This window comes from Stenella coeruleoalba (genome assembly GCF_951394435.1).
Source record: "Stenella coeruleoalba genome assembly, chromosome: 4".
Lineage (NCBI taxonomy): Eukaryota > Metazoa > Chordata > Mammalia > Artiodactyla > Delphinidae > Stenella > Stenella coeruleoalba.
Genome location: NC_137149.1, coordinates 84787875 through 84808266, shown reverse-complemented (window position 1 = coordinate 84808266; position 20392 = coordinate 84787875). Strand labels below are relative to the sequence as shown.

At 38.5% G+C, this 20392-nt stretch overlaps 1 protein-coding gene across 1 annotated transcript; it reads left to right on the top strand.

The window, feature by feature from the left end:
* The first annotated feature begins 2923 nt into the window (after positions 1-2923).
* Positions 2924-4111, top strand: LOC307185683 (heterogeneous nuclear ribonucleoprotein A3-like). The gene has a single exon (XM_079920079.1). The coding sequence runs from the start codon at positions 3134-3136 to the stop codon at positions 4067-4069; it is 936 nt and encodes a 311-aa protein (XP_079776205.1). The 5' UTR covers positions 2924-3133; the 3' UTR covers positions 4070-4111.
* Positions 4112-20392: the final 16281 nt, after the last annotated feature.

Here is a 20392-nt window from a genome sequence, read left to right as displayed (position 1 = left end):
ACTGCCTCAATTTTGGGATGATTCGTTCTCTATTCAGGTATTCCACAGATGCAGGGTACATCAAGTTGATTATAGAGATTAAATCTGCTGCTCCTGAGGCTGTTGGGAGAGATTTCCCTTTCTCTTCCTTGTTCGCACAGCTCCTGGGGTTCAGCTTTGGATTTCGCCCCGCCTCTGTGTGTAGGTCATCTGAGGCCATCTGTTCTTCGCCCAGACGGGATGGGGTTAAAGTAGCCACTGATTAGAGTGCTCTGGCTCCCTCAGGCCAGGGGAAGGGAGGGGTATGGTATGGGGGCGAGCGTGCAGTGGTAGAGGGCAGCGTGATGTTGCAGCAATCTGAGGCGTGCCCTGTGTTCTCCTGGGGAAGTTGCCCCTGGATCACGGGACCCTGGCAGTGGCAGGCTGCACAGGCTCCCAGGAGGGGAGGTGTGGATAGTTACCTGTGCTTGCACACATGCTTCTTGGTGGCTGCAGCAGCAGCCTTAATGTTTCATGCCCATCTCTGGTGTCCGCGCTGATAGCTGTGGCTCACACCCATCTCTGGAGCTTGTTTAGGCCGTGCTCTGAATCCCCTCTCCTTGTGCACCCCGAAACAATGATCTCTTGCCTCTTTGGCAGTTCCAGACTTTTCCCTGGACTCCCTCCTGGCTAGCTGTGGCACACTTGCCCCCTTTAGGCTGTGTTCATGCAGCCAACCCCAATCCTCTCCCTGGGATCTGAGCTCCGAAGCCTGAGCCTCAGCTCCCATCCCCCACCTGCCTCGGCGGGTGCGCAGACAAGCCTCTCAGGCTGGTGAGTGCTGGTCGGCACCAATCCTCTGTGCAGGAATCTTTCTTTGCCCTCTGCACCCCTGTTGCTGCGCTCTCCTTCATGGCTTTGATGCTTCCCCCTCCCCATCCCCCATCTCCACCAGTGAAGGGGCTTCCTAGTGTGTGGAAACATTTCCTCCTTCACAGCTCTCTCCCAGTGGTGCAGGTCCCGTCCCTATTCTTTTGTCTCTGTTTCTTCTTTTGCCCTACCCAGGTACATGGGGAGTTTCTTGCCTTTTGGGAAGTCTGAGATCTTCTGCCAGCGTTCAGTAGGTGTTCTATAGGAGTTGTTCCACATGCAGATGTATTTTTTATGTATTTATGGGGAGAAAGGTGATCTCCATGTCTTACTCCTCTGCCATCTTGAATGTCCTCCCCAAAAAGGATGATTATTAATGCACGTAGCTTTGTAGGTCTTAAGGTTGGGAATTCAAAGGGGTTCCCCTCTTATCATTTTTATGATGAAAAACCATGAATGACTCAAGTTGAGATTTTGGGACACAGGGGGACTTTTGTGAAAATGAGAGAGAGAATTGAGAAGCACTCTTAGTATTTCCAGGGAGTATAGGAGGATCCAGTTGGTCTCGGTGAGCACAAATTTATAGTTGGATCAGTCTAACTAGTTGTAGGTACTTATAAGGTAAAGAGGCAGAGAAGGCAGACATTTCTGATTATTCAAAGTAAGGTTTTGTTTGATGTAGGAAAGGATAGGAAAATGAAGAAAGGACTGAGAATAATGACCAAAGGGGCAAAATCATTAGGATTAGGATTACTAAGGATCAAAACAATGGGATCAATAGTAATTAGGATAAAAATAGATTAAAATAAGAACATCTGTATCCTGGGGGTCCTGATGAGGTTGGTATAGCAGGGCATGATTAAATGAATCAACTTGGAGGATAGGAGGCTGTTTTCAGAAAGTGAGATGAATGAATCCATTATTTCAGAGGAGAAACTGAGTCAGGTGATGAAAATATGCAGGTATGCTTATGAAATATGGGGTGAAGTGGTGTTGAGATCACTGAAGTGAGATAGTGAAATAACTGATTTGATAGGTTGGTGAACTGATCATACAATTGAACATGAAAAGCATTCAGGTTGATTGTAGGCCCTGTAAGAGAAGATGAAGTTCAAGTGGTTGTATCACCAAATGTCATGCTCCTTAAATGATTAATGACCTATGAGGACAGGAGAGAAGAAGATAGACCTGGGATCCAGATTCTGAGGCATATATGAATGAATAAATAAACATGCTACTCATGAGAGCACTCAGTAAGGGATGTTACTATTCAGGAGTATATTAGTCAGAATAGGCTAGCATATGCTGCTGAAATAAACAGCATCTAGTTCCCAGGGGTTTACATAACAAATTTTTATTACATAAACGTCACTGTAGGGTGGAGAGACTCTCTAGGACAGCTTTCCTTTATGGGTTGGCTCAGTATTCCTGCATGTTTCATATTATGTCACCTGCATAGCAAGGTAAGTTTTCCACAAGTAAATGAAAATAGCATAGAAATTCACATACTGGCTTTTAAATACTTCTCCAAAGTGATGCAATGTCCCTTCCACTCACATTTCATTGGGCCATGAAAGTTAGATGGTCATACCTAACTTCAAGGGGGTAGCAAGACATATATATTCAGGAAAGCAAAGAAAATAAGAAATGTTCTCCATTATATAATTTGACATCCTTTATTGTAGATTAATTGACCATAGGTGTGTGGGTTTATTTCTGGGCTTTCTATTCTATTCCATTGAACCATATTTCTGTTTTTGTGCCAGTACCATAGTGTTTTGATTACTGTAGCTTTGCAGTATAGTCTGAAGTCAGGGAGCTGATTCTTCTGGCTGTTTTTCTTTCTCAAGATTGCTTTGGCTATTTGAGATCTTTTGTGTTCCCATACAAATTAAAAATTTTCTTTTGTTCTAGTTCATTGGTAATTTGATAGGGATTGTGTTGAATCTGTAGATTGCCTTGGGTAATATAGTCATTTTGACAATATTGATTCTTTGAATCCAAAACACATTATATCTTATAAGTGGTACTGGGAAAAATGGACAGCTACATGTAAAAGAATGAAATTAGCACTTTCGGAGTTTGAAGAGGTGAGTCTGGTCTCAAAACGGAGGTAAAACGGCCACCCGGCCGCCCCCAGCCCGACTCCAGCTGTCGCTGCCACCACCGGGGGGAGGAGGGCCATGATCCAAAGGAACCAGAACAGTTGAGAAAACTGTTTATTGGTGGTCTGAGCTTTGAAACTACAGATGATAGCTTAAGAGAATATTTTGAGAAATGGGGCACACTTACAGATTGTGTGGTGATGAGAGACCCCCAAACAAAACGTTCCAGGGGCTTTGGTTTTGTTACTTATGCTTGTGTTGAAGAGGTGGATGCAGCAATGTGTGCTCAACCACACAAGGTTGATGGGCATGTAGTGGAACCAAAGAGAGCTGTTTCTAGAGATGATTCTATAAAGCCTGGTGCCCATCTAACAGTGAAGAAAATTTTTGTTGGTGGTATTAAAGAAGATACAGAAGAATATAATTTGAGAGACTACTTTGAAAAGTATGGCAAGATTGAAACCATAGTTATGGAAGACAGGCATAGTGGAAAAAAGAGAGGATTTGCTTTTGTAACTTTTGATGATCATGATACAGTTGATAAAATTGTTATTCAGAAATACCACACTATTAATGGGCATAATTGTGAAGTGAAAAAGGCCCTTTCTAAACAAGAAATACAATCCGCTGCATCACAAAGAGGTCGTGGAGGTGTATCTGGCAACTTTATGGGTCGTGGAAGAAACTTTGGAGGTGGTGGAGGTAACTTTGGCCGTGGTGGAAACTTTGGTGGAAGAGGAGGCTATGGTCATGGAGGTGGTGGCAGCAGAGGTAGTTATGGAGGAGGTGATGGTGGATATAATGGATTTGGAGGCGATGGTGGTAACTATGGTGGTGGTCCTGGTTATAGTAGTAGAGGAGGCTATGGTGGTGGTGGACCAGGATATGGAAACCAAGGTGGTGGATATGGTGGCGGTGGTGGAGGATATGATGGTTACAATGAAAGAGGAAATTTTGGAGGTAACTGTGGTGGTGGTAGGAGCTATAATGATTTTGGAAATTATAGTGGACAACAGCAATCAAATTACGGACCCATGAAGGGGGGCAGTTTTGGTGGAAGAAGCTTGGCAAGTCCCTATGGTGGTGGTTATGGATCTGGTGGTGGAAATGGTGGATGTGGTAGCAGAAGGTTCTAAAAACTCAGAAGAAAAGGGCTACAGTTCTTAGCAGGAGAGAGAGTGAGGAGTTGTCAGGAAAGCTGCAGGTTACTTTGAGACAGTCGTCCCAAATGCATTAGAGGAACTGTGAAAATCTGCCACAGAAGGAACGATGATCCATAGTCAGAAAAGATACTGCAGCTTAAACAGGAAACCCTTCTTCTTCAGGACTGTCATAGCCACAGTTTGCAAAAAAGTGCAACTATTGATTAATGCAATGTAGTGTCAATTAGATGTACATTCCTGAGGTCGTTTATCTGTTATAGCTTTTTCTTTTTCTTTTCATTACATCAGGTATATTGCCCTGTAAATTGTGGTAGTGGTACCAGGAATAAAAAATTAAGGAAATTTTAACTTTTCAATATTTGTGTAGTTCAGTTTTTCTACATTTTAGTACAGAAACTTTAACAAAATGCAGTTTTGAAGGTGTTTCCTTGTGAGTTAACAAGTAAAGAAGATCATTGTTAATTACTATTTTGTATGAATTTTGCTAAAGTTAACTGTAAAGAAACACCTGCTGACTTGCAGTTTAAGGAGATCTATTCTCCCCATTTCCAAACCATGAAATGAATGGGCTCTGACATGTGGAGAGAATAGATATTTGTATGTTTGCAATGTGTGTTTTAGATAATAGAATTGGGTATTTAAATTAGCATATTTGCGAATTTAATAGCATTAAGATTTACTTCAAATGAAAAATCTCAAAATTCCTATTTGGTTTTTGTGCATTTTCTTTCAAAATGTAATCATATGATTTTAGTGTATTAGCTTTGCTGAGAGTCCTAGCTGTGTTTAGAACATCTCCATTCTACATTCACCTTGGTCACATGTGAACTGCTGCCATAGTTTTATTTGGGTGTAAAGAATGTCTCCTGCCCTCTGTTTAAATTCTGGAAAGGGATAGTGAATGTCTTCCATTTCCTCCTACCTTAAGAAACATTCGTAAAATCTTCAAAATACAGGACCACTAAGCCTGCTCTATCTGAGCAAATTAGTGGCTACCTTTTTTTTTCCCCTTTTAAAGCACAAGAGGCCCATAAATCTTCAGTTATTTTCCTTGGTTTAATATATATTTTGCTGATACAAGCTCTCAGAGCAAGAGAATAAAAATCACACATTGTTGAACCGTTAACTGGCTGGCATGCTTTCCTGTTTGTACCCTCTGCATTTTACTGGATGAAACCAAGGATAGTCTAGATATAATCATCCCAAGTGATTACTGCAGTAGAAGTGTAGCACAGTTGCTTAGTACAAACAAGCTTTTCACTTCCTCAAGACCTGAATCCAAATTTGGATAGTCAGAGTTTGTAAAAATCCCAAAAAACACACTGTTATTTCCATGTGTATGCTTGAACCTAAATCATGTTGGTATGAGTTTACAATTTGTTTGGAAGACGCTGGTTGAGAAGAGTCTTAGATAACAGGGTCATGTATGTATGTTTATATATATATATATATAAACCAATGTCTACTGTTTTGCGCCAGCTAGTGCTTAAAATTTAATTCGAGCCCTAAGTATGTGCCCTGCTGTTATTATTTCTTCGGTAGTTGAACATTAAATTTGAGATTCTTATTTTTGTTTTAAGAAGTACTAAGCAAAACAAGCAATAAAAGGGGGGATGGGGCATGCTAGTGTTTGAGTATGCTCTCGTTACTCTAATTCTGTGCCTCTGTGCATTAATATTTGGATGCATGCAATGCCAGCATGGAAATCGGTCTTCACAGATGCTGCAGTTTTCCAGAAAACACTCACAAACCAATAAATGTAACAGACAACATACCATTTGTTAATGGACATATGTGAATAAGCAGTGTAAAAAATAGGCTAGTTATTAGAAAATGGTTAAGTCTTTAACAACTTAAAGTGTTGGTTATATAAAGGGACACTGTCAATGTTCATAACTTAAACCTGGGTACCTGGTCAAAATAACGCTTGGGAAACATTTTATTAAAATTAAGCTAAATTGTCTCAAGTTCTTTTATTCATATAATAAAGGTTGAAGGAATGGGGGAGATTAACATTTCCTGTTTCTATGTTTGTGAAATTGTTTGACACAACCTTGACAGTATCCTTTAATGGCAAATGAGGTTAATTTGTACTGTTAACAAACTTTCTGTGTTCTGGAACTAGTTTAATAGTGAAAATATTGTCAGTAAGTTGATGTTTGCAACCTATAAGCAGGTGAAATCTGTGTATGTGACCTGTTTATAAGTTGTATTAGCTTAGTTCTTGTGAACAGTGTGGAAAAGTTAAGCCATGAGGAGAGTGATTTAACCAGCTTTAAAGGACCTAAGATGTGCTTTTTAAACACAGTGTGGGTCAAAGGAGACTCACTAAGACAGGACTTCAGCAGCTTTTTGAGTATGGACAAGTCAGCATAAATAAAGAATGACAAGGCAGCAGCAAGAGCTTCAACTACAGAGAAGTGAAGGCATGACATACTATGGTGATAGTGAGCAACTTTCCAAAAGCTAGTTAAATCTGCTTATTACAACTGAAATATCGAAGAAAGTCTAGCAGGAAGGAGCTCTTCGCCTTTTGGAACACCAATGAGAGATAGTTGGCCACAGTCACTAGGTCTAGCATTCAGACCTGCAAGGAAGGGCAATAAGCATTAGGCAAGGCTTGAATTTGAATTTTTCACTAATTAAAGAGTAATATTTTGCAAAGCAAAAAAAAGAAATTAGCACTTTCTCTAATACCATACACAAAAATAAACTCAAAATTGATTAATGACCTAAATATAAAACCAGATGCCATAAAACACCTATAGGAAAACATAAGCAGAACACTCTTTGACATAAATAGCATAAATATCTTTTTGGATCCATTTCCTAAAGTAATGGAAATAAAAACAAAAATAACAAATGGGACATAATTAAACAAAAGTTTTTGCACAGCAAAGGAAAGCATAAACAAACAAAAATACAACCTATAGAATGGGAGAAGATATTTGCAAACGATGTGACTGACAAGGGATTAATCTCCAAAATGTACAAACGGCTCAACAGCTCAATATAAAAAAACCCAAACCACCCAGTCAAATAATGGGTAGAAGATCTAAACAGACATTTCTCCAAAGAAGAGATACAGATAGCCAAAAGGCAGATAGAAAGATGCTCAACATTGCTAATTACTAGAGAAATGCAAATCAAAACTACAAGATACCACCTCACACCAGTCAGAATGGCCATGACCAAAAGATCTACAAACAATAAATGCTGGAGAAGGTGTGGAAAAAATGGAACCCTCCTACACTGTTGGTGGGAATGTAAATTGGTACAGCCACTATGGAGAACAGTATGGAGGTTCCTTAAAAAACTAAAAATAGAGTTACCATATGATCCAGCAATCCCACTCCTGGACATGTATCTAGAGAAAAACATGGTTGGAAAGGATACATGCACCCCAATGTTCGTTGCAGCACTATTTACAAGAGTCAAGACATGGAAGCAACCTAAATGTCCATTGACAGAGAAAGGGATAAAGAAGATGTGGTATATATGTACAGTGGGATATTACTCAGCCATAAAAAGGAATGAAATAATGCCATATACAGTAACGTGGATGGACCTAGAGATTATCATACTAAGTGAAGTAAGTCAGACAGAAAGACAAATATATGATATCATTTATATGTGGAATCTAAAAATGTGATACAAACGAACTTACATATAAAAGAGAAATAGGCCCACAGACATAGAAAACAAACTTATGGTTACCAAAGGGCAAAGGTTGTGGGAGGGAGGGATAAATTAGGAGTCTGGGATTAGCATCCACACACTACTATATATAAAATAGATAACAAACAAGGACCTACTGTATAGCACAGGGAACTCTATTCAATGTTTTGTAACAACCTATAAGGGAAAAGAATTGAAAATCACTGAATCACTCTGCTGTATAACTGAAACTAACACAATGCTGTAAATCAACTAAACTTCAATTAAAAAAAAGAAATGTTGATGAGCATTAATAATGCCTATGTCAAGTGGTGTACAAAAATTTAAATTAAAACATGTAATAAAAGAAAATTTTACTAAAAGGGTGAAAGATTTTGGAAAGTTTGTTAATCATGGAATTCAAGTTCCAGGGTACACAGTAGATGGGATTGAAAAGGAGTAGTGAAAGAGTGTGTTATAGAAAATAAGTGCCTGTCAGATTTAGAACGGTGCACGGGGAATATAAGTAGATGGAAGGCCTTATTTTAGAATGTTGGCTTAGAAATATAGGAATTATATGCAAGAAAGGATCAACTAGTCATCAGTTTGCCAAAGATCAAACATCCTGGCTTCTCAAGTTTGTGCACGACGTTGGTATCAGTAGCTTCAAGGGATGGACAGATCCACTGCAAATATTGTAATGCATAGGGGTTGGGTGGGACGTTTTCAATGTGGTTCACAGTAATTATACAACTGATAGCTCAGCAGTGTTTTGTTCTCATAATCTTTTCCATATCTTTATTTGTACTCTGTATTTCTAATTCACATCTGCATATATATTTTAAAACATACTAGCATTCGCTCATTTTAACTTTACTATTTTCAAATTCAATCTTTTACTTTCATCATTTTTATTCCTACCTTAATTTTTCTCTATTATTCTCTATTTTGATCTTTACTTTATTGAGTTTCCTAGTATCACTTAGTCCTGCTTCCTAGAAGAACTTATTTTCTCCCCTTTTCAATGACCCTGGAGAAATTCCCTTTCACAAACCCATGAAGAATGAAGTATTCTGGCTAATCTCACTTTCAGAGGATATACAGACATATGAAAATAAAGAAATTGAATCATGAAGATGGCTAAATACTAAGGAATTAGAATATAATTCTTTTAAATCAATCTAGCCGCAGAGGTAAGACTTTTGGTTTGAAAATACATTTCATGAGAAGTTTAGACTTTAAGAAAAGTAATATGAGAAAAGAACAGTTTTATGGGTCATATGATCATGATACTGTCATCTAAGTCCTTGAGAGCCAGCACTGCCCTACAATTCCGAAGATAATTGTATGTGGCCTACCCCACATTTAATTTGGTAGTTCAGAATTTCTAAAGTGATTTTCAACTGTGACAGTGTGCCATTTTGAGACTGTCACATTGTTAAATGTTAAAATATAGACTATGTGGAAATCAAATGGCTTCTAAACTGTATGCATTTTCAGTAAGCCTTGATAAAAAATAACTTCATTGTTTTAAAATCCATTAGAATAATGGATGTAAATGACTTGTGACATTAATTTTTTTCTATATCCACTTTAGTCCACAACTCTATAACCCATATCAGTCACCCTAAAGTTTCAACATATTAAAAAGACTTGCTGACTGGGGACAACATTATGGCTAGCAGTGAACAATGAAGTTGAGAAGGATGTAAGGCAGAGTAGTAGATTAGTAAAGTATCTAACAGAAGTATGGAGCTACCCAAGAGACTGAAGTCTGTGAATTCAGAAAGTTACCAAAATTACAAGAGAAAAGACTGTGGAAATCAATTGAAGAGGCAGAAATAGTTCAGTTGTTTTTTAGATTTGAAACCAACTCAATGTGACTGCCTAATGGAAACAATTAGAATTGGTATTTCGTGTCTTGCCTTCTGATACCACATCAACCTGGTGAGAGGCTCTTGAAAAAGGGTTAGATAGCATATAATATATAAACTTTCACCTAAGTATTTAGGAGCTAGGGTACCTGGAATTCAGTTCTAGCTCTGCCACTGCCCAGTGAGGGGACCTACTAGCTCTTCATATATCTCACCAGGGAACTGTGTGGTAATAGCTACAGCCTTTCCATCAATACTCTTTGTGCTTTTACTCCATGTAAAACATACACGGAGTTGGCATTTCTGCTGGTCAGAGTGATTTGAAAACATTTCTGATCATTTTTCTTTCCCATTTCTTCTTTCATACTTTACTCTTCTTTGTCCTTTTATTCTCTTTCTCCTTTTCTTATACAAATGTTTATTGAACAAGTACTCTGTGTTGGACATTGTGCTAGCCTATGAATACTCCATTTATTTCTAAAGAAACAAAATATATCATCGAACACATGACACCAGTCACTTTTAGTTAAAAGGACTTTTTAAGGTAGATGGTACTCCATTTCCCTCTCTTTTCTCTTTCTTTCTCTCTCTCTCTGTCACACACACACACAGAGAAACAATTAAAGGCAGAGCTATGCCATTTCTCCCATGTAATCCTGCATGATTTATAGGAATATATTATAATGAGAGATTGTTGCTCAGTCTGCAAGGTAGGGGAATTTATGTAGGATTGACTTCATATTTTGTACTTCAAAAAATGAGAAAGGATATCATTAATCATCCTATCTTCATCTGAATAGTCATTAAAGATGCTATCTGAGGTGCCTGCCATAATTCCTAGGTGCACAGTGGGCCCAGTGACTGTACTTAAACAGAATTACTCCATGGCTTGTATCTATACACATGCTGCTCTGACAGCCGCTGCAATACCCTGTTCACATATGTGGTGATTCATCATTATTTTTGATGCCATGGGGCTTGGCTATGATGTGCATCCCATTTGTCCTGGTAAGCTTGTTTATGCATCATAATCTTGTCCTTCTACATTAGGTTCATTATGACCTGCAGGAGTTCTAGAAGCTTCATGTGTTATTTATGGTTGATCCAGATCGCCTAAATAAGAAGCAATGTTTAGTCTGGGATGCATTTATGCTCCCTGATTTGCATCTTAATAAAGCCTTTATTTCTTTTTAACAATTTTTTTATCATGATATACAGGAAACTGTTTTGCCCCAGAAGCAGAATTTAGGGAGTGTTTCACATTGTGTTTTAATGATAACATTAGGTTCTCTGGACAATTTCCTCAATATGTTCTGGTATTAACGCATAATTGGCAGTTCATAGTATTCAACTCTGCAAAACTCTCCATGATGAATTGCACACCGTGTGCTCACTTTTGTGCACCTGGCCAAGGTCCTAGATGAGCGGCTTCATGGTTTTGGAGACTGTCCTCTGCCTGCTGACTTGGAAAATGGAGGAGATGAAAAAGATCAGGAAGTTTTTTTGGTGGGGGCCATTGTGTCAGGCCCTGTTCCTCTCCACTGGTCTCTGGTCCCACTTGAAGATCCTCTGGAACATACAGATTTGGGAGGGATGTAATGGTGCTTTTACAAATTTCTCATGGCATGGATATGGCCAGGGAGGAGGACTGGCTTTGGTGCAAAGCAATCCTTGGTTCTGAGAATTTGCCAACAAGTTTATGAATAATAATACAAATGATACTGATGATAATAGCCTTTACTGAATGATTATTTCTATGTGCTGCCTTGCATGTATTAGTTTAACACACACATACCACACATATGCAAACCTTATGACAAATGTAGAATCTTGATCTCCATTTTGCAGATGAGAAAATGGAAGCACGTGCTGTTGAAACAACTTGTTTATAGTCACCATGTAGTAAGTGGCTGAACAGGGATTTGAACAGAGGCAGCCAGGGAAAGTGGCAGCAGGATATGACCTTCTTCAGAGGTACCCAAGGATCCCTTCCCTGCTCTTTGCTTTCTGCCTTCCATAGTCCTGCTGGTCTGAGCCCATTTTGCGAGCTGGTCGTATGTTCTCCTGATTCTTTCTTTTTGTGTTGTGTCATATTTCCAGGTTTGGCCTCGGGACTAGGGCCACCACTTGCCCTTTTAATACCTTTGTTGAATTAGAAGAGATTAACTTGCTTAAGTCAAATTTCTTTCTATGATTGTACAACCTGAGGAGCCCTTATGTGGCAGCAATGCCGGCTGTGCACACACTGCTCTCGTGTCCACTCACACCCCTGTAACATTGGTGTACACACCACTAACACTGCACACATTCTTGATCCCCTTCCCAGCCCCCTTTGGAGGTTAAAAATTGGGTTCTGAGACCTCAGAGCAGGTGAGGGCTAGCCAGGGCTCAGCCATGTGCATGTTTATATGTGTATGCATGCATGAATTCACACACACATGTGTATGTGTAGGTCTATATGTGTGAGATCTCAAGTGTGCACTGCTTTAAGGGCCAATGTTTATGGATGAGAGCTTCTTTTCCACTTCCCCAGACCCATCTGGAAAGCTCACGATCTCTACTTCTGCTCTCACACACTCATGTAAGTTAACAGAAGTCTAAGATGTAGGGGAGGTGGTGCCTTTGAGTAGGGCACTACTTGAATGCTTATATACCAAACCCTGCACTGCTCTCATTTTGGGGAAGTTTCCCTTTGCGCAGACTAGAAGACAAAGTCTGCGGCCTGCTGGTTATACAGACTTAAAATTCAGATATTCTTAAAATATGATATTGTTGCCATCATTGTCGTTGTCATACATAATTCAATTTATGTAGCAGCTATCTTACATATATCACATCAATTAATTTCCAAAACAATCCTGTGGTATAGGGGTTATCCTCATTTTACAGAGTTTACAGGCCCAGAGAGGTGCTATGACTCTCCCAAAGGGGCACAGCTAGGGAATAGTGGAGCACTGGCTGGGATCCTGGTTAGTTTGACACCAAAGCCTGTGCTTTCATAAGCTGTACGAAGCTGCCTCTCAATGGGATTATCACAATAAGGTACACAAATAATTCTCTAACTTCCATTTAAATTCTCTTTGCACAAATTCCCAGGAAGATTTTTTTTGTTGTCTTGAACTTTTTGGGTCAATTTAAGAGATGGGATGACTAGTTTTTCCATTTTCCAAAACAAATCAGTACAAATATAGGATGAAGACAATCAATATCTATTGATACATTATCAAATAAAAAATATCAGCTGTAATGCTCTGAATATTAACTCCTCATTTGAAACAACAAAGCAATTTTGTCAATAAACAAAGACGTTCTATTGGGTAAGAAATTTTTTAACTTCTCATTTCTCCTTAATGACAGTGTGTAATCATGCCAGGATAACATATGTTAACTGCAGCGATTACCTCATAACAATCCCCTTTTTCAATTTATCTTTTGCCCACAGTCTCTTCACATCACCCTGCTCATCACCTTTATCCACTATAGTTCACATTTTACACACATGTGCAAGCTAAACTTTTAAGTTTATTATTATTTTACTTGCATGAGTTATAAATCTTTTCACAGACTCACCTCGGTCTCAGCTTTGTCTTAATGGGATGATTTTCATCTCACCTTTTAATCTTTACCTCCTATTCACCTATTCTAGTTTTTTCCCCACTAACTCAAATTTGCTGCTAATTCACTCCATCAACTAATTCCCAAGCCACTCATATCTGAAACTAAAATCCACCTAAAACCCAGAAGTTCATTTACAATCCCAAGTTACTGAAAAAATAATAAGGAAAATGATAAGCCCAATTTAATCCAACTGATATTTATTGAGTTCCATATGTGAAGTAGTAGAAGCCAGGTACTATCTGAGGAAGAGTAAACAAATGAGCAGGGGGCTGAGGTCAGGTGAGGAACTGCTGGCTTCTGTGATTAAGCTTTGCAAGGAGCCATAAATCATGGAGATGATCAGATGTTCCTAGAAGTAGGAGTGTGGGTTGGGTTATGTGATTAATGACATTAAGGAATTCTATGTTGTTAGGACTCAGAAAATTAGAAGTATAACCTATGCAAAATAATCTCTGGAGATGAAATTGTAAAGGGTTAAGAGAGTGGGTCGACTGAGAAAGACAGATGATGTAATGACCACAGCAAATACAGTGGAGCTAAATGAGGCAGAGAAGCTTCTGGTCCAGCATTTCCACCAATCTGTCTGTGCAGGAGTCACCTTATATGAAGGATATGAATTCTGGAGAAAGGTCCTATCAGACAACATAACCTGATAAACCAAATGGAGGTATATTGAGAAACTCTGATTGTATATTCCAAAAGTGATGCTTTCATTATTAATGTATTTTTCTAGATATCTCTGAGTCATGCAAATAAATATTTTAAAAACAAATTAACCTAGGACAAAATGACCATTAAATTTCAAGTCTCTAGGATTGGAAGTTAGGAAGGCAGGACCACTTTACCTATTCTCACTAGAAGAAGACTCGTATAAAGGTACTATCTCTATTTTGATAAAGGTAGTTGACAATTCTTGTTCCTTGGGAAATTGACATGCTCTGCCCATAGTTTCCAACTAAAGAATATTTGCCAGTCTGAGAAATGTATGCTGTAATGTAGTTTTCAAACAAGTATTCTTTGTTTTTTTTGATACTTTCTACTTTAATTATACCATAGTATATTTTTTCCCCTTTGATGAACATGAAAAATATACTACTTTGTTACTGCATTTTAGTCTTGGTATTGAAATTATAAAGTCAATGTACTATTAGTTTGACCACTTTTTGTCCTAAGTGTACTGAAAATATTGAAGTATAAAGAGCTTTCTAAGACTAACTGCATGTTCTCCCCAGAAAAGTTTGAGAAGTTGCTACAAAGGAAGAAACACTTCCCCTCACTGATTAGCAAATGCCAATTCCATTATAAATATACATGCGTGTTGACCTTTTAGTTTGTTTTCCAGAATACAAATTCAGTAGAGCCCCCATTCTGTTTCACATGCTGTGAAGGTATTTTGGGGGCATTGGAACACAAATAGGAATATCAATCTACCCACTTCATGTCAGAATCCCTGTATGGAGCCTTGTTTCTGGCTCCTCTGTGGTGCCAGAATAGAGCTCATGCCAATCAGCAAGTCTGGGGTTTAAAGATTTCTTCCTACTGCAGCTCTGCAAGCTTAAATCAAGAGCAGATTAGAGTCTGCTCTAATACTGAGTGGTTTATAAAGTCTTCCTTTTTGACTTGAAAAACAAATATGCCTGCATTTTCAGACTGTGTGTACATTGATGCAGGCTTGCATAATACAGCTGCTAAGCTAAAAAAACAAAACCAAAACCCCAATTTTTTTTTCCATAGACAGGAAAGACTAATTTTCATGTGTGTGATTTTGAAGGACTCTGTTAAATATGGCACTGCCAATCAAAACACAAATTGAGAGATTGAATAACATAGCACTTCTGTTTAGAAAGGCATTTTCAGATTCCTTGTACCAAATTTTACTCTGTATGTTCAGCAGTGGCTGCATAATTATTGCTTCCATGTACTGACATGCCAGAGTTAGACACTGTGCTGTTGTGTTTATACTTTGTATATATTATTTATAATTCTCACAACAAACCTGAAAGGAAGACCTAATTTTCCCAATTTTAACAGAGGAAGCAGAACTTAGAAAAGTATAAATTCCAAGTTCAAATTCTGATTCCCCACATGTTCTTGGTATAATCTTGAGGGAGCTTCTTCACCTCTTTGGGCCTCAATTTCTTCATCTCTAAATGTGGATAAAAATATTATCCATTCATAGATTTGTTTTGGAAATGAAACGAGTTAATTATATGAATGGACAGACATATGTAAAGACCTATAGTAAGCATTACACATGTTTGCTATTATTACTATTATAACAGTAACTTAATTGACTACATTTTTTATTTCCTGACATCTAAGAATTTTTCAATTTTTAAAATTGTTTTGCTTTAGGCACCTGAGGTAGCAGAGAATAAAATGAAACTAAAAGTACTTGCTCTTGTGCAGCTTTCATCCTAGTAGGGATGGACAGTTAAGAAAGGATATAACTAAAATACATAGCATGTTATATGGTGAAAGTGCAAAAGAGAAGAACAAAGCAGTGAATGAGGACAGAGGGTCAGAGTTGGGGCTTCTATTTTTAAATATGATGATCAGGGGAAACCTTTTTGAGAAGAGCACACCTGAACAAAGACTATACATAAAGAGATGAAGGAGTGAGTCACGTGGGTATATGGGGGAAGAGCATGCTGGCCATGAGGGAAGCAAATGCAAACACCCTGATGTGAAAGTGCACCTGACAAAGTCTGAGGAGGAACAAGATGCTCAGCAGGGTAGGAACAAAGGGGAGTCAGATTATAGGAGATGAGAGTTAGCAAAGAGCTACACTTTACAGGACCTTGAAGGCCATTGTGTAAAAACATTGGCTCTTAATCTGAGATATTGAGCAGAAGAGTGATATGATATGACTTATAAATTTTCCTAGAATTCCTGTGGCTACAGTATTGAGAATTCACAGAAAGAAGCAGAGAGACAACTTCAGAGGCCATTGCAATAATCTAGGCAGGAGGTAATGGTGGCTTGGGCCAGAATAGTAGTGGTGGAGGTGGTGAAACATGGTTGGACTCTGGAAATATTTTGAAGATAGAGTTGGTAGTATTTGGTGCTGGAAGGGATGGCATGGAAATATTTTGAAGACAGAGTTGGTAGTATTTGGTGCTGGAAGGGATGGCATGGAAATATTTTGAAGATAGAGTTGGTAGTATTTGGTGCTGGAAGGGATGGCATGTAAGTGTGTACATGTGTAAAAGAGAGAAGAATCAAGACAGACTGAGGTTTTTGGCCTGAGCAACTTGGAAGAATGAAGCTCTTCTTCACTAAAAAAGACTGTGGTAGAGGTTTGGAAAGAAGGACCAACCTGGGAGTTCAGTTGGGGCATTCTACCCTTGAGATGCCTATTAGACATGCATGTGGAGACGTTGAGTGGCAGTTTGAAGTTGAGAGGTAAGGCCCTGGCTAGAGATTAAATTTGGGAGGCATCAGCATAGAGACAGTATTTAAAGCCTTGGATGAAATCACCAAGGAACGGGTATAGCAGGAAAACAGATGAGGCTCAGGGACCAAGTCCTGTGTTACTTCATTATTGAGGTTGGTGAGCTGTGGGGAACTAGCACACAGACTGTAAGAAGTAGCTGGTGAGTCATGAGAAAGGGGAGTGTGGAGTTTTAGAAACCATGTCTAGGAGGAGCAAATGCTTAAATGTGTCGAAAGCTCCTGATATGTTAAGTAGGATGAGGGTTGAGAATTGACTCCTGGATTTAATAATGATGAAGTCATGTTGACAATGATAAGAGTAAGAGGACTTTTCATGGAGTCATGGAGGCAAAAATCTTATTGGAATGAATTTAAAAGAAAATAGAGAAAAATTGGAGACACAGGGACTTCTTTCTAGGTGTTTACTCTAATGTGAGGGAGGGAAAATGGTCTGTAGTTGGCAGGGGAGGTGAAATCAAGAGACAGTTGTTGTTCATTTTTTATGGGAGAAATAATACCAGGTCTGTGTGATGATGGAAGAGAGGCACAAGAAAAATTAACTTAATATGCAAGAGAGAAAAGAAACCAGCTGGACCAGTATTCAAGCAGGCAGGAGTTAATGCTATCTATTGCAAAGTAGAGGAGTTAACCTTAACTAGGAAGGAGGGCAGTTAATTCAGAGGAATGACAGAGAAAGAAGAGAACAGAGTTGCGTAGTGGGGTGGATATAGTAGTAAAACTTGTCAAAGTCATCTGATTGTTTTATTTTTCTCAGGGAAAATAAGACAGAAGTTCAGGGAAGAAGGATGAGCAGGGTGTCCTGGGTTTCCTGTGATGAAGACATGCACAGTAATAAAAGGCATTATGAAATTAGTCCTGATGGTTCCAAGGCTAGTCTGGACCATCAGTGTTGAGGCAGGATAAAAGGATGGCAATCTTACTTGGAGTTGCAAAGTTTTGGCATTTTCACTTGACACTAGGCAGGGAGGGTGTAAAAGACCATGGGATGGGCTTATTTCTAGCACTTGGGAATCCCTCTGAACCCTGCAGATGAAAAGCTGGAGAGGGAAAGAGGACAATTTTACTTTGAATATGCAGGTCTCCCTGTGTGAGGCTTCCTCTTGACCCCTGTTAGTGGGGAGAACTCTCCCCCAGCTCATTGCCCCATAGTTCCTCAATACTTTGTCTTTAAAGGTAAAAGCTATAGATAATAAAACCTAAAGGGATTTAAATAGTAATGTTACAATAGTAATATTGAGTAGCCAGTGTCCAAGGGCTAATGAAGTGTGCAGATCCAGGGAGCTTCTGTTTTGGATGAGTTTCTCATTTATACTTATTTGATTCATAGCATGGGGTCAGTCTTTTTCTATTTCAATTAAATTGATTTCCATCATTTAAAGGTTATCCAAACAGGACAGATAATTTTGAAGACTTAGGGAAATTATCCATCATTAATGAGGGACTGCAGATTATTCACTGAAGGTAGAAAGGTTTGATTTCACAAGGTAAAGCAGTATTCAAACAATCCATTATTTAAAAGTAAATATAAAATAATCAGACTGATTTACTTATGCCGAGCTAGTGTCATTATTTTATAGTCAGAGATCTTATAAGGCATATTCATTTTATAAAACAACAAAGCTTTTTGTGGGTTTCCATATGGAATGAAAATAACACCATTTGCTTTTTAAAATGGAGTTCATCACTATGTTCTCAGAGACAAGGAAATAATCATGATAGTTAGCAGTTGTTACACAGGTACTATATGTCAGATATGTTGTCTTCTTCATTCTTTAAAATAATTCCTGGATGTAAGCATTATGAATCCAGTTTTACAGATGAGAAAACCTAGTATCAGACAGATTAGTAGGTTGCTCAAAGTCAAACAGCTAGCAAAAAGGAAAGCAGGGACTTAACTCTAAGTTTGTCTGCTTTCAAAGTTGTGCTAATATGGCACTTTTCCCAATCCTTTCTACCTTTAACTTCTCACTCTAGATAAATCAGTTAGGACAGCTTTATGAGTAAGAAGGGTAGATGATTGCATATGCTCAAAAAATAACTCTACTTCCCCTCAGTTCATCACTATAATTTCAACCTTTTGGGTCATGATGTTTTAGTCTTTGAGAATCCATTTATGTTTAAAGTGCTATTACTTGTGGGAAGGGACATTCATTCAGCCAGTATCAGCTAACATCTTTATTACTAGTCAACTATGTAGCATTAATTACCAGATGGTTTGACTGCCTGAGGAGTAAAAATGTTCACCCAGGATAAGATCTGGAGGTTGGAAAGAATTTTTGGGGAAATGTGCAGAGGAAGGAAATGTAAATTGATAGGGAGTTGTAGGCCAGAAATTTATCTACTTGACGATTTGGTTGCACCCCCTCTCTGGGTCACAGTAGAGAAATTCACAGCTAGAGTTTGGCCCTTAAAGATCAAGCATTTCAGTACTCTCATTTTACGGATTATAAAGCTTAGCTCCAAGATCACACAACAGGATGGAGGTAGAGGTAGGATTACAATTTACAGACCAGAGTCCTTTCCATTACAAGGCCACCATACTAGGTTGTTGTCAAGTCATAGTCTTTCAGTCTTAATGTACTTGCCCTCTTTCCCAATTTTGGAGTTTGAGCCATGTACCTGTCTTTCCTCATTTCCTTCAGGGTTTCTTTGATATAAGAATCATTGCCCTTTAGTTCCCAGTCCCTTCCACCTCTTTGTGGGTCCTCAAATTCAAGGCCACTAATACATAAATTTTACCCCAAGAACTATGCAAAAGAGAATTAATTACTTGCAGGTCTAGAAAAAAGGATGCAAATCTAAATTGCATGATCTTGCTTGAAACAATTCCTGTTGTCAGTATTAGGGATCCTGTTAGCAGTAAGAAAATGCACAAGCAGCATTTTCAGAAATGTTCAGAGGCAATTAAACTCACAATCAGCCATCTCAAATTCACTGTCTTCCAATAAGAGCTCAAAATCATTTTTGTTCTCATTTTCTGGCAAGGTTTTGATTTTGGAGTATGCATGGAAAACAATGAACAGTTGGTGCTAACTGTACAGAGAATCAGCTTTTGCTTTAGAAGCTATATATGGGAGCCTATGAAATCTTTTAACCAAGCAGTTTTAACCATCCACAACCAAAAGAATCCTCTGAACACTCTAAATTCCCACACGATTCTATTAATTTCTAAACTTAATGTGTTGTCCAAATTCTACCAAACAAATAATAGAATTGACTCCTACAACCAATAACCATTCATCTAATCAAGTTTCTAAATCCTTTTTCATCTACTGTGGATACTAAGCAAGACAGAAATGAATAGATTTAATGTCCTTTGAGGTGGAATTTGAAATTATTGATGGCAATTTACCTATGAGTTAGTCAATAGGTCATTTGTGTGAGGGAAGTTGTGCCAGACAGATATTGACCTTTGCAGTTACTTCTGGTCCTCAGCTTTGAATCCAGCTCAAACTCAGACTGACCAAATTGACAAGGGAGTCTAGCATTCCATTGCATTTTATGTAGGTGATTGGTCTGTATAGAGGAGGGAAGGGGAAAGTCTGGATATGAACTACAGGGTTTTAAAATATGCTTGCAACTTAATCTAATCTCATTTTGAAGACATTTTTGAGTGTAGATAAGAGAGAAGAAAGGCTTCTTCTATGTCCCTAGGGAAAAATTCTGTTTGTTTACTAATAATGGTGGAAGG

What these genes read in the sequence shown, in the direction of transcription:
- LOC307185683 (XM_079920079.1), top strand. Translation starts at nt 3,134, where the DNA reads ATGAGAGACCCCCAAACAAAACGTTCCAGGGGCTTTGGTTTTGTTACT.